This window comes from Netta rufina (genome assembly GCF_964035555.1).
Source record: "Netta rufina genome assembly, chromosome: 8".
NCBI lineage: Eukaryota > Metazoa > Chordata > Aves > Anseriformes > Anatidae > Netta > Netta rufina.
The window spans coordinates 31565065-31578713 of NC_140131.1; the positions used below are offsets into that span (position 1 = coordinate 31565065).

At 38.1% G+C, this 13649-nt stretch overlaps 1 protein-coding gene across 2 annotated transcripts in view; it reads left to right on the forward strand.

The window, feature by feature from the left end:
* Positions 1–13649, forward strand: part of TGFBR3 (transforming growth factor beta receptor 3) — a 127834-nt gene that overhangs the window by 79742 nt on the left and 34443 nt on the right. For both annotated transcript variants that reach the window (XM_084291388.1, XM_084291387.1), the window contains one exon: positions 9013–9196. In XM_084291388.1, coding sequence (XP_084147514.1) covers positions 9013–9196 — 184 coding nt within the window. The remainder of the gene's footprint in view (positions 1–9012; positions 9197–13649) is intronic.

A 13649-nucleotide genomic window follows, 5' to 3' on the forward strand; every position in this document is an offset into this window, starting at 1 on the left:
TAAGAGTGTAAAGCACAGCTGCAAGGGGCGCGGAGTGCAGAACTGCTGCACTTCATTGGCCCTTGTTTGAAAATACTTGGCTAATAAGAGTACTTCTGCAGCTCTGTCTTGTTCATTCTCATTAAATTTATAGCCAAGCCAGAAAATGGAATATTTTGAATCATAAAGGATTTCAAATTAAAAAAACAACAACACTTTTTTGATGTCTGTGAATTGTATGCTCAAAACAGAAATCTGTGTCACGCATACCATAGGAGTGTCATAACTATTGTGTCTGTCTCTATGGAAGCCTTAGGCAGAATAACCATTGACTTTCCACCTCCTTTTTCAGACTTCTCATACAATACAGTCATTCACAATTTTATTACTATACTGTATGTAAAGTATGAATTATGCCTTTTTATTGATTGATCCCTAATTAGGTAAGTGAAGAAGTTTAATTGGTAACTTCTGAAACTTACTGGTGATGAGGAAAATACTCCGAGAGTGATGGTTACGGTACTTTGGAGGAAACTCTCTGGGACAGCACAGAGTTGCTAAAGGGAGTTGTTCTTTACTTGTCCATTGCCTTACTGTGTTGTCATTGTGCTTCTTTCCCACCTATAAAGCAGAGAAAGCATTAGTAAATGGTCTTAAGAAAAAATGCTGGCATCTTGTTAAAAACTGACATACAAAATATAAATAACGATTATTTTGCTGCAAAGTAAATAAGTTATTGTGTTAGTAACATAAATGTGCTTCTTGAATGCACTCTGAACTGCCTTGAGTTATATTCAGCTGAGTTACTGACATACTAATTTGCAATATTGAGAGGCAAAGGGTACTACTTCATGTAGAGAAGGGAGTAGCAGTAAACAGAAGTAAAATTTACATATATTTTATAACATTCAGTCAAAAGTGATACAGTAAGGTTTACAGAACTTGTAATGCTGTATTTGCCTGGTGTACATAATGCTATTTCAGTGCTGTGCAAGATAAGGAGGTCAGGTGTCTTCTAATGGCACTGTTTTAGTGCACAAGTGTTTTTGTAAAGCACAGTTTTTGTAAAGCACATAAAACACATCTTGAGCTTTGCCCACTGTTGTAGCTGAGTTCTCTGAGGTTAACCGGGAAAGAACAGCAGGAAAAATGGTGCTGGGAAAATTATTGTGATTTTAGTACAGAAAGTCCTGAGTTTATTCTGACCATGTTAAAATATAAACATACCTAAACATCATGGTATTTCAATCTGAAAACACCTAAAACTGGGTCCAAGTACTGGCTTAGTGCTTGAACTCTGCCAGACATGAGTAATTGAAAATAATCACTTCAATTAATGTTGTATTTAGTCATATTACTCTGATTGGATGATTGTTTACATGTCACAAAAACTCAGCAGTTTGGGGATTGGACATTTTCTGTTTCAACAGAAGATTTTCTGGGCTGGACCACCAGCCCCCTCGAGGAAGAGCAGTGCGTAGATGGGAAAGTCTACTCAGTGCAGCAAGGGGAATATTTAGAACCTTTGCTAAATAATTCTTCTCTGCAGGAAGTAAATGCCAAAACTATATCAGAAAGGGTCAGTGGGATGGAAAAGTACATCCTCACTGGGGATTAGCTTGGTTAGATTATAACAGCTCTCAATTTTACATAAACTAGGCAACACCTGCAGAAAGTACTTTTACCTGTTACAGGTCAGTCTTGGAGAAAAACCTTACTAGACCTCTGCCATCACCACACTTTTAAATTTCTGTATAACAAAATAATTTCCTTTCTTCCCCTCAAGTCCTTATTTCTTTCCTTCCCTAAAAGCAGTTCACTGAGAACATGTCTTGGCAGAAAACCAAAAGGTTTATGAAGCTGCCTAGAAAGAGGGTTTTACAGATGCTGCTCACTAGTGTTTTCTTTCTTTAGATTTGGTAACTTCCTCGATTGCTTTTATAGCCTAGGAATATCTTTACTGGGTAAGTGAAACTAGTGAGAATTAAATTATGAAAAAATGGACCCAATCCTTTTTGATTTCCCAATAGAAATCACTTTTACAATAGATTATATATATAATAGAAATATATATATATACACATATGTGATTGTTTATAGTGTTTGGTTACAAATGTGATGCTTCAGCTCTTTCTCTGTGTTGGTTATTCAGGCAATTGAATGAGTAAGTTACAGATGCAAAAACACTTAGCAAGCAAATAACCTTATGCAGAGGAACTCCTTTAAAAGGACTGGGTATGTGTTAAGTTTGTGAAATGGTGGGGAAACAACAGTAGTGATAATAAATACAAAACCAGATCCTGGGCTCTTGTCTTGAGATTTGAAAAGAAAGAAGAAAAGCTGTAAGGAAAAGTAAGTGATAGAATTAAGACCTTAATTATTAGTCATTTGTGTATTTCTAAGAAGAAAAAAGCTATGCTCTTATTATTTCATCCAATAGCTGGTTTATTCCTTTTACTTCATGAAAATATGGTTCACATATTTTGGATCTTTGCCATCAAACCACAGGCTGTTCTATGGCTTGCACCAGATTTTGGATGACTGACAAAACTCACTGAAAAACAAGTGCTATTTGTTTTCCTGTGCCTAGAATTTAACGGGAAATCAGGAGGCTAAATTTCCAATCACTTGTTAAACAGACCCAGATGTGAACAGAGCACTCTGCTAGGAGAAGAGTGAGGGAGGATAGGAAATGCATGACTAGTGATAAATTTGGTATAAATAGTGACCTTTCACTATACAAAGTAAAGTGCTGTAGATTTTCAGTGTTGTGTAACAGTGTGAAGAGGAATTTAAAAGGACATTTCCATTTCTGTAGCATCTTGGGTTTGTTTTTTTTTTTTTGCTTAAATCTTCATCATTCTTCTACTCGGAAGCTGGAAATAATCCCATAGTTGCCCTTTTCCATTTGGCAGAGCTCATATTCCCCCTTCTCTTCCTCACACCGTTTCCTTGCCTTTTGAAAGAATGGGAAAACAACATTATTTGTCTAATTAAAAACAGTGTTTAGTTAACAGTAAATGTTATTGTGCTTTTCATAATAGTAACTTTCCCTAGAGACTTTGTCATGTGGCCTGATTCACCCCCTCACAAAATGCTGCTTTTCTAGTCTGTATAACTGGTTAACTCCCAGATACATCAGGGGGACCTCAGGCTACATGTAGTGGTTCTTCCGTTCTTGGCAATTGATTGGAAGGATTTTGTCAGCAGGGATAGCAGGAAATGACAGGGTGGTAAATGCATGTTCAAAAGTGATGCTTTGGCTGCATTCAGTAAAAACAAATTTAAGAGCACAATAACCCTAGTAAGGCATTTTTTTTAATACTTAGATTTTTATTTTTATTTTTTTATTCAAAGCTTGCTTCGTGAAGGTGTTACAGAAAATAAAAGGTATTTTTTGCTTGTGAAGCAATACATGGTTAAAGGCAAAAAAGTCTATAGGTGGTAGTGTCATGTCCCAGAACGGGAAACTTTCATGATACAGAAGTGTCTTCTGCTTTCAGTGCAAAGCACTTTTATTTTTTGTGCAGCAGTATTTCAAAATTTCCAATTTGCTGTTAAGTTTCAGAAGCAAGGTGGGTCTGTGTGCCTTAGTTTCTCCTTTCACAGGATGCTTGAGCCCTGGACTGTTTTTTAGGAGCTTGGTTTGCTGAGTATATCACATAGCTCATGTTAGATCCTCTGCTGTCCCAGGTGATTTAGGCCATCTTGCAAAAGTTAGGCTTCATCACTTTATGTTCAACCAAGTTGCAAGAGTAAGGAAAGAAATAATATTCTGGCATTTAGAGACGGGAGTGTGTTCCCAGACCCAGGCTGAAGTGTCTGGAGCAGGTATCTGTGCTGGTCTTGTCTCTTCTGTACTGTCATGGCACCATCCTGTCTTCACTTGCTTCAGTAAATGGGGGCTTTAGCTGGTGAAAGTTTACAGAAGCAAGCAGCAGATTTTGGCAGACTGCTGGTGTTAGTGACGTGGAGGAGATAAATCACAACAGGTTGTGTTACTGAGTCATTGATTCCACTGGAAACTTCAGCTGCAGTTGCATAGATACATTTTAATTCTCCCCTTCTCTCCTTCCACTAAATTGAGTCTAACTTGAAACAGAACTCTTGAAAAAGCTTCTGCTACCTTATTTTGTTCAGACCAACTCAGTGAATTGCATCTATTAAGATGATGTTAGATTAATGTCAGGTGAGTGAACAATTACCTGTGTATGATTAATAAACTCCCACTGAGCCCTAAATTTTGCAGATAGATTTCCCCTTCATGTGATTTTTTTTTTTCCTTTTTTATCATTCTAGTAACTGTTCCCATGGGGGTTTTGAAAGTTGTACCTGCTTTGACATGGTTTCAACTTTCATGGAAAATCCCAGGATTTTCTTTCTAGATGCATATAAATGTGCATGAGTGATCCCACAAGGTTCTGTGTTCATCCCGAGAAAGAGTTGACCAGCCTCAATTCCTATCAAGATCTGTGGTAGTTGGTGAAGTCAGCATCTCCTAGGAAGCAGAATTAAAATACGTAGATAAGATACTGCTGATTCTTTCACACATATGTTTTAAAAAATTTGCAAAATCAAAGCGGAATTTTGTGATGACTGTAAGTGGTCTTGAGAACACTAAACTGAAAATGAAACATGAACACTAAACTGAAAATGAAAAAATACACTACTGCCTGAAAGCGTCTTACTTCTGTGGCTGGTAGGGAATATGAAAGCTGATAGATGATTCACAAACGTGCAGCATGTTTGTCACATCTTATTTTAAAAGCAGCGTGTCTCTTAGCCAGTTACCAAAGAGAATTGTTCTCTTGGTGATTATGCTGCATGTGAATTTTTGAACAATAAAGGAAGTATTTTTGAGTTTCAAGAGTACCTGGTATTTCTCCGTTCATGACTTCACTTTTTTTCTGTAAGGGGACTGAAGCCCATCAAAATATGTTATCAAAAACCACTGACTGAGTCTCAACTCTATGTGGGCTGCTCTGAAAGTTGGTTCAAGTTTTTAAATTCTATTCTGAGCAGATTTACTCCTTTCCTACTTGTTCTGTCACAGGTCTGACACTATATAAAAATATGAAGGGTGCTGCTTTCCTTCTGATTTGTTTCTCTCATTCTCTACATTATGATGGCTTTGTCACTTGGGCTGGAGGGGCTGTTGCTTGAGGGGAGGGATTGATTCATGCTGCAGACACTAAACTTTGTATTCTGAGTCATCTCCCAAAGGTGCCTACCTGTCTCTTAAGGCTAAGTTACGAGCTTGCTTCCTACTTGGGTGTTCTGAATTACAGCTACATTAAATGCTTAAAATGTCATAAAGCAAACAAAATAAATATCCCCAATGGATCTGGTTCAATGAAAAAAAAAAAAAAAAGCAGTAAAGCTTTAAAAAGAGAGAAGGAAATAGGTGAAATAAGAAACAGAAGACACTATTTTGAGTGTGTGCAGTGCTCATGCTCACCAGTGTATATATTTGAGGTGACTTAAGGTTGCTTCTGAGACATGATCCTTCTGAGGAACAGAAACTTGCACAGTTTAGCACTTATGTCAGGTAGCTGATGTTCTGAAGTACCATGGCAGAATTGCAAGAGCAGTTTTTCTGAGACCAGAAAGTTTTCTTAAGAGATGTATAAAGGTTTTTTGTTTGTTTTCCCTCAGGATGGGGATATAAGTTTCCTTGTTTCTGTACTGTGCAAAGAAAATTGGAACCCTGTTTCCTCCACTGGTCAGCAGTGGGTAGTAGAGTATGTAATCACAGTATGTTCCTAACCATGTTTTGTTGGTGGAACTCTCAGATTTTGGTTACAGATTTGCATGATACTGCATTTGACCCTTGGTCCCCCTGGCTGCAGGGCCTTTTGAACTGCATTCCTCACTGTGGTTGCTACCTGTGGTTGGTATCTTTTGGGCCTGCAAACTGATTTTCCCCGTCAAGCCTGGAAGTTCCTCATTTGGCTTCAGAAATGTGGCAAGGCACGTAGATGACCTCAGCAGCAGGGGATGTTTCTGGTGCAGTCATCTTTAATGTCCTCACAACAACAGGAAGAAATAGAGCTGGGGCACATTTTCCACACTGCAACCTCTGAAAGTAACCACTGAAGAAGATGAAGTAAGGAGACAGAGTGCCTGTGGCAGCAGTTTCTTAATTACCCGGTAGGCTGTGTAGTGAGTGTTCATATAAAATTTGTTGACATATTCCTAAATATATAAAACATTCTTTGGTTTGAATCCTCAGATTGACATGTCCTAAGTACTTCAAAGAGAGCAGCTTTTGGTTTGTTCTGAAGAGTAAGTAGTTAATGTTTGAGGCAGGTGTTGAAACAGTGACAGTTGCCTTTTTTGGAAGAGTCTGTTGAAGTCTTTCCAGAAAAAATAACGTGCTTGGCTCACTTAACCTTGCCTTGGGTCCATGTAGTAAAAATCCTAACATTGGCAGGAACAGCAGTACTCTGCACTCCTTTTAAAAACATGGTAGTGGAACCACCATTTTTAATAGACTTAAGTATGTGATTAAAAAATGAATGATGATAAGGTTTGTGTTTACTTAAAGGTTTTACTGTATGATCATTAGTTGAGGGTGTTTGTGCCAGACTTTTTGGTGATTCTTCTTTCTGTCTGTCGATTCCTCTCTGGTAAGACTCAGAAACTTCGAGGTACATGATAGGACCTGTCCTACAGGAAGACATTTGTCAAGCAACAGAAGGATGCAAAATGATTTCAAGTTTTAATTAGTAATAAATGGAAAACCAAGTGTTTTCTGAGGAATAAACCTGTTGTTAATAGGCATTTAAGTACCAAATAGAAATTGCAGTGAAAATGTGTTATGCAAGCAAATTCAATTCTTTAATCAACATTTAGAAGTATTAATATTTTCTCTCAGTTTTTCTCAAGTGTCTTAAAAGGTTATGCTGATAATTCTTTTCTCTGATACTGATTATAAAAAATACTAGAGACATTATGAAATAGTGTAAATGATAAGCAATTGCTTTAGTTCTTAGATGCACTGTACTATTTTGAAGTAGTTAAGGAGTTTTGGTTCCGGAGAGTGGATTGCCAGCATTTATTCAGTATCCCTGCAAAATAATAACTGATTAAGCCCCTTTAATCCTTCCAATCTTTATGCACAGTATTTTTTTTCCTGATAGGCTAGGGGTCTACAAAGATGTTCCATTTGTCTTGGATATAAAAGATGGCATAGCTAAGAGGTGCTGTGTAAGCACTCTCTGCATGACCTGTCTTGTGCTGTTAGAGTATTCTTCATCCTATAAGGCTGTGCACACTATAAAATCTGATGTTAGGAGCATTGTAGAGATGCCCCACAAAATCAATTGATGGTGTATCTGCTTCTAAGTAGTGGAATTACAAAGTGAACACTATTTGCTAAATACTGCTTTTTAAAGATAAATGTGTTTCTATATTTTCCTGATATTGTAGGAAAGTTTCCTAAAAAAATCTAGATTTTCTTTTATAGCAGAGTTTTATTTCTTATTTGGGAAGTATAGTAATGTGGTATATTCTGTGTTACACTGAATAAAGACTTTTTTTTTTTTTTTAATTTAAAAAATATTTTCTGGTAGTCATATGAAAAACAATTAAGGAAGATCATTCAGAATTGGACAAGATGTTAGTTTAAACTTTGAAAACTATTCTGGCAAAAGCATAAATGATTCCTGAGCTGTTCTGTTTGTTTGTTTGTTTCTTTCTTTCTTTCTTTCTTTCTTTGTTTCTTTGTTTTTTTATGACAGGCTTGATCAAATTGAACTCTGTGAATTACACGGGTCTTCTCTTAGAGGAGAGAGTATGTGATAGGTGCATAATAAATGCTAACATAATAGCTGGAGGCATGGAGAAGAACTTCTGAAATTCCATGTGCCAAAGGGCATAATTTATATGTCTACTTTGACACATATATGTATGTACTAAACAAACTGATAGAGGACATCATGAAATGGTGCTGTGAAGTAAACAATAGCTCCGGGGAAGATAATGCTTGATTGATGTTAGTTAATTTTATCTAATTGGAACCTGACTCCAGATAATCTGTTTGAATAAATGTTGTTGATATATTGTGTTTTTTTTTACAAGGTTAGAGAGATACTTATTACCATTATGCTGTTATAGCTTGTAAATAGTTCTCAGAATGGGCTGGAAATTGTTATGATGTATTTTTCACTCTGTCAATCATTACCATTTGTAGTTTTGGATTTTAAGTTAAAGGAAAAAATATGCTTTTCCACCAAAGAAATCTGGTTTAGTAGAAAGATAGTCTGGGATCCAGTAAAAACACCTGATATTGCAGCAGCATGTATTACACTGAGTATATTCTCTTGCTCCAGGTTTCTTTTTCACTTGTACTCTGGTGCAAGATCTAATATATTAAAAGCAATATTTTGGTACTTCTGGTCAAGACCTAAGTTAATATAATCTATTTATAATGATTTTTCTAAAGATGCAAGTCATTTGCTTTGTGCTAGCTCAACATGTATTTTTCTCTTACTGTAAGTAAAACAGTAAATATTTCCTTTTCATGGCCTTTCTCCTTTCTTTCTCTCTCTCCATTGGTCTTTTTACTGAGCTTGAACTCATTCTTTCTGATATGGGAGTAACTTACTTCAGTAGTTCCTAGGTTTGTTGAGCTTCACATCTCTCCCTTCGGTTTCTTGGACCATGTTGATCTTACTCCCTCCTGTTTTCCCTGTTGTCTTCCAGCCCTCCCTCTTGCAGCATTGTTGCACCACTTTTGTCAGTAGCACAACATCTGAGTAGTTCAGAGCCCCCGTTTATTCAGCTGCTGTGTGCAACCCAGGCAGGCCGATAGGTTGGGAATACTGTTGTTTAAAACAGCCACTTAAGAAAAAAAAAATCTGAAAAAGAATAATTATGCGGATGTTGAAACACATGAAGTTTAGGCGTTGTTGGAAGCAAGCTGTAATTGCAGTAAATACATGTGGGTGTGCCAGATTACAATACTTTAACAGGCTACCTGTCTGTGCAGATAAATATACCATATTAAAAATATGTTTTTATTCCCATCAGGTGTCTTTAGGTTCTGTTGTTCAGTTTGAGAAGGGAAATTTCTCTTTGTCAGCAGAAACAGAAGAAAAGCTTTTTCCTGAGAAAAATGAATATCTGCTACAGTGGGCCCAGAAGGAATATGGAGCAGTTACATCTTTCACCGAACTCAAAATATCAAGAAACATCTATATTAAAGTAGGAGAAGGTAAAAACAAAACAAAAACAACAACAAAACAGCACAAACGAACAACAGCATCAATTGATACTTTTAAATGTTGAGAATAAGTCTCATTGTAGTACTACTTAACTTTTTTTGAATATTCTGATCATTAAGCATACCTCTCACTTCCCAAAAGATATGTTATGAAAGGGAGAGGCAGAGAACTATCAGCAAGCCTAAAGACCAGACCTTGGATGTAGATGGATTTTAATGGATTCTTTTAATGGATTCTGGTGTCATAATTGTACGTTCATAAATACAGATGCAAAATCATTAGCTAGAATCTTACAGGAATCAAATCTTCACCTTTTAAAAGGAATAAACTACTCATGGTGATTGTTTATGTGCCTTCATGTAAAGAACTGAAGTGGAGAACTTGAGGTAGGGGGCTATTTCTAGAAAGACCTGAGCTAATTTTTTTTCCGTATACCCTTGCATAAGGATCCAGAGTATTTTGAGCAAAGAATTTCTGTCTTCCTCATGAAGGTAAGTTGCCTCAGTCTGATGTCCCTGTGTATTCTCACCCCAAGGAGCAAGGTTTCTTGTCCCTGTGAGCTGCATGCCAAATTCATCAGATGGGAGAGGACTCCAGCTCCTTAGGGATTCACAGGCCCATATTAGGGTAGGGCTTTGGCTGTAGCTGTGTAGCTGAGCAATATAAAATTTGGGTCTGTGCATTACCTTCTGGCTCATGCTTGCCCTCATCTGGCTGCTGGTCACATAATGTATTGTCTGCAGGGGACTTGCACCCGAGCTGTTCTTAAGCCATGAATAACTAACACATGGCTCTTCTCTTTGCTATGGTCTCAGAGCAAGAGTGTCAGTTCAGGAGTTTTATACATATCTCTATTCAAGTTTGTTTTCTGGAAAATACATAGTTAGCAAAAGGAATATATCAGGGAGAGCAGACTTTCCTTATAGCACAGGATGATGAGGGTTGAACTTTGCTTTATTGCAGGTATGGCACATTTTAAGATTTTAGTGATTGTTACTTAATGGCCTGTTTCAGTGATCTTTTTAGACCTCTGAAGATGTCATCTTCAGGAGTAAAGACTGGTAGAAGTGAAGTAGAACTGTTCTGAACTGTTTAGCAACTAGGGGTCCAGCTATTTTGAAATAGTAAAAATGAGTAGAACTTTTTGGCAACACCCAACAAATACTGGGGAGCTCAGCACTTACTAGCACCAGTGGCCTAGTCTAATTTAGTAGCTCTTCAGCAATTTTTTAGAGAGACTCCTGCATAGCTGAACTAATTGGCTACCAAAACAAACAAACAAAACCAAAAACAACAAAGCAAGCAACCAACCAAGCAAAAGACCTTATGTGGAGAGAACTTTATTTTTAACTACCTGCATGTAATCATTTGATTTTCTGAAGCATGAGTCTTGACCCCAAAATCAGAACATGGCTGTGTTGGTTTTGTCCAAAAACCTGCCAAATTTGTACAGGATTCCCCTGTGTGGTTTTTATTCTACTTGGCACCAATCTTGTATTTTAATGCCAGAAGATCATTCAGAAATACATTTATTAGCTTATTAAAGTGCTCTTGGAACGTTTATATGGGAGTAGTGGTCTCTGTGTTACAGGGATGAACATTTAATTAGATATGTCAAAAAATAGATTAAATAGTTTGTTGATTTGCACATCTCCAGTCAAAGTAGCTGAATATCTGTGAGTTTTGCATTATCTTTAGAATGTATTAACACACAATTTAATTAGGAGTAGTTACACAAAATGGAACTTTGTAAGCAACCAAAATAGACAGTTTCTGAGAAGACTCCTACAAACTAGCTCAAACTGTAACCATATTTGATTTTGATTTAAATTCTTGGCAGAAGAATTAATGTGTGTGTGCATGTGGAGGAATTACGCATGTGTTCAGGGGTGGGGAGAGGGTCAATTCTTGAACTGCAGCAGTCGTGCAAGAAGTTCTATGAAAAACACATGGGACGTGGACCTGTTCTGCTTCTCTGCAGAATAAACAATAGAATTACTAACACAGCGTATGCTGATGGACACTTAAAGCCTTTTCTACAAAAATCACACCATTCAAGTGCTTCAGTCAGGTACCCTCAGCTGCTAGTCTGTGAATCACAGCTAGTGGTACTTGTAATTTACAGGAGGTTGAATGAAGTCATTCCCTGCTGATACATATGACTGATACCGATTTTAATGGCAGTATTCATTTAATTATCTACATTTCATCTTTACTCAAGTTAGAAAAATCTGAAACTGGAAGATCTAAGATTTTATAAGCTGAGGCGTTAGCTGAGTAAAGCAAAAAGAAAATGCAAGACAGAGAACAAAGAAAAATCTGAAGAAGAATGATATTTCATAGAATAAAACTGCTTCTGATGCTCTGAGTCCCTGAAGTCAGTTTTGAAGCTATAACTGAAAGGGAACTGAGTATGTGATGGAAGTCCATCAAAACTGAGTCAGAGCCAGAGGCATCTGAATCTTGTTGATAGTGTCCATCAAGAGCATGAGCGCGGCTGGTCAAACACTGCAGGGATGGTGAGCACAATGAAAACCAACACGCTGGAAAGAGGGGTTTGAGCCAGTAGGCATATGAAGTGAGGTTCTTATTCTTGCTTTGATCTGTGTAGTAAAGGAGGTGGCTAAGTGATAACCATGGTAATTGCTATTATATTCTAGAAAGCTGGACTGCTCATAGTGGAAGTCATATTAGTACACATTTTTCAGTAGAAAAGTCAGTTCATTCCTCATGCCTCAATAAGATGTGATTATACAGGTCAGGAAGACTTATCAGTTAGCTAAACGTTACCTGATGCATCCAGTATCACCAATCTAAGTCCAGGGCAGCTGTGCTAGCTAGGAAGGAGATTATTTTCAACACATTTCTAAATAAGAAAAAAGTCAACCATAACAATACCAAGCTGAAAAATACTTCATGTGCAATCTGTTTACAAACTGTATTGCTGTGCTCCTGTCCTGGCAGAAGCTAAAGCTTCAGTCCTGACTCTGAATTTGCACCCTGTGCACACTAGTGCACATGTCCTGCACACAAACTTGCTGGGTTTAATACTTGTAGGTGAATGCTTTGTGCTGTGCTTTGGTGGTTTGTCCTGTCCTTCCTTGCTCCAGCTCACTGCTCTAGGGTGAGTACTGACTGGTAGGAGCTTCCAACCTCCCTACAAAGACTGCAGACACCTTCCCTTTTTTAACACAGTGCCATTTTAAAGTTGAGATGATGATCTCCGTAGCATGAAGGGCCAGTAAACTGCAAAATGCCTGTGAAAAAGCCCTGCCATTTGAGTGGCAGTGGAAAATCCCAGACATCTTGTTCATCCCCAGCTTACACTTCTGAAAGGCAAGCTCTGCTTGGATGAGATTTTTATTGCTGAATTAAGCTGCTGTTGCCAAGGGCACCTGTCTTGGAGAGTGACACCTGATTAGCAGCTCTCATTTGCACAAAAATCTTTTAAGCTGGGATACTCAAGTTTTACCCAGTTTAGCCAAGAGCCCGTGGGTGATACGTGATTTGTACAGAAGACAGCAGACAGTGTCTGTCCTCCTCTTTAAAATGGAGGTGCTGCCCACAGAAGCTACAGCTCCCAGTGTTCAATACAGTCTTAATTGGAGCAGCTTGTGAGTGCTGGAGGGAAAGGCAGGGGCTGGCAGCTGTGCACAACTGCAGCGCCTGCCTTCTGGCCAGTGGGGATCCTTGGCTTATGTGCATGCTTGCCAGGGCCTTGCCTGACGTTACTCCAGGAGAATTTATTGGTAGTCTTTTGAGATTAGAGAGGTGTAGGGCCCACAAATTGGCTGTTTTACTGTTTTAATAAGTTTATTAATGGATTGCAGACACTTCTAGTACCCTTTTAAAGTAAGTAAACAAATATGAAGTGAAGAAAAGAAGAAAAAAATGTAGTGACCAAAGAAAATAGAAACGGATCTCCTTTTCTTTTCTGTTACAACCCAGATCTTGGTAACTAGCTGACACAAGAATAAATACATTTAGTGGAAAGTGTGCCAGGAGGACATAAGTGTGTATGTCAAGTCGCCAGTGACAGTTAAAATGAGCTGCAGAAGAAAAGCGTGCTATCGAGCAGGGGCCCAGGCTGGGGTGTCTCAGTGCTGGTGGCAGTGAGAGCAGGGGTTCCTTGAGAGCTGCATGGAAGTGCCAGGAGCTGAAGTCAAGCTCTTTGCAATGGCTAATGATAGCACCTGTGGTAATTATCCCCAAACTACTTAGAGGCTAGTATTTTATGGCTTGGCCTGTGTTGTAGCATGGCAACTGAGAAGCAAATACATCTTATCTATGTATGTATAACTCTGTAGATAGATATAAATTCAAGTTCAGTATAGATCATTTGGGATTACTTTCCATTCTCTGCTGTTGTGGGAGGAGTTGGCAGAACTGCAGCTGCATTCGAGGCTAATCTGACAGGGCACACACCAGATGTTAGAGGAGTGC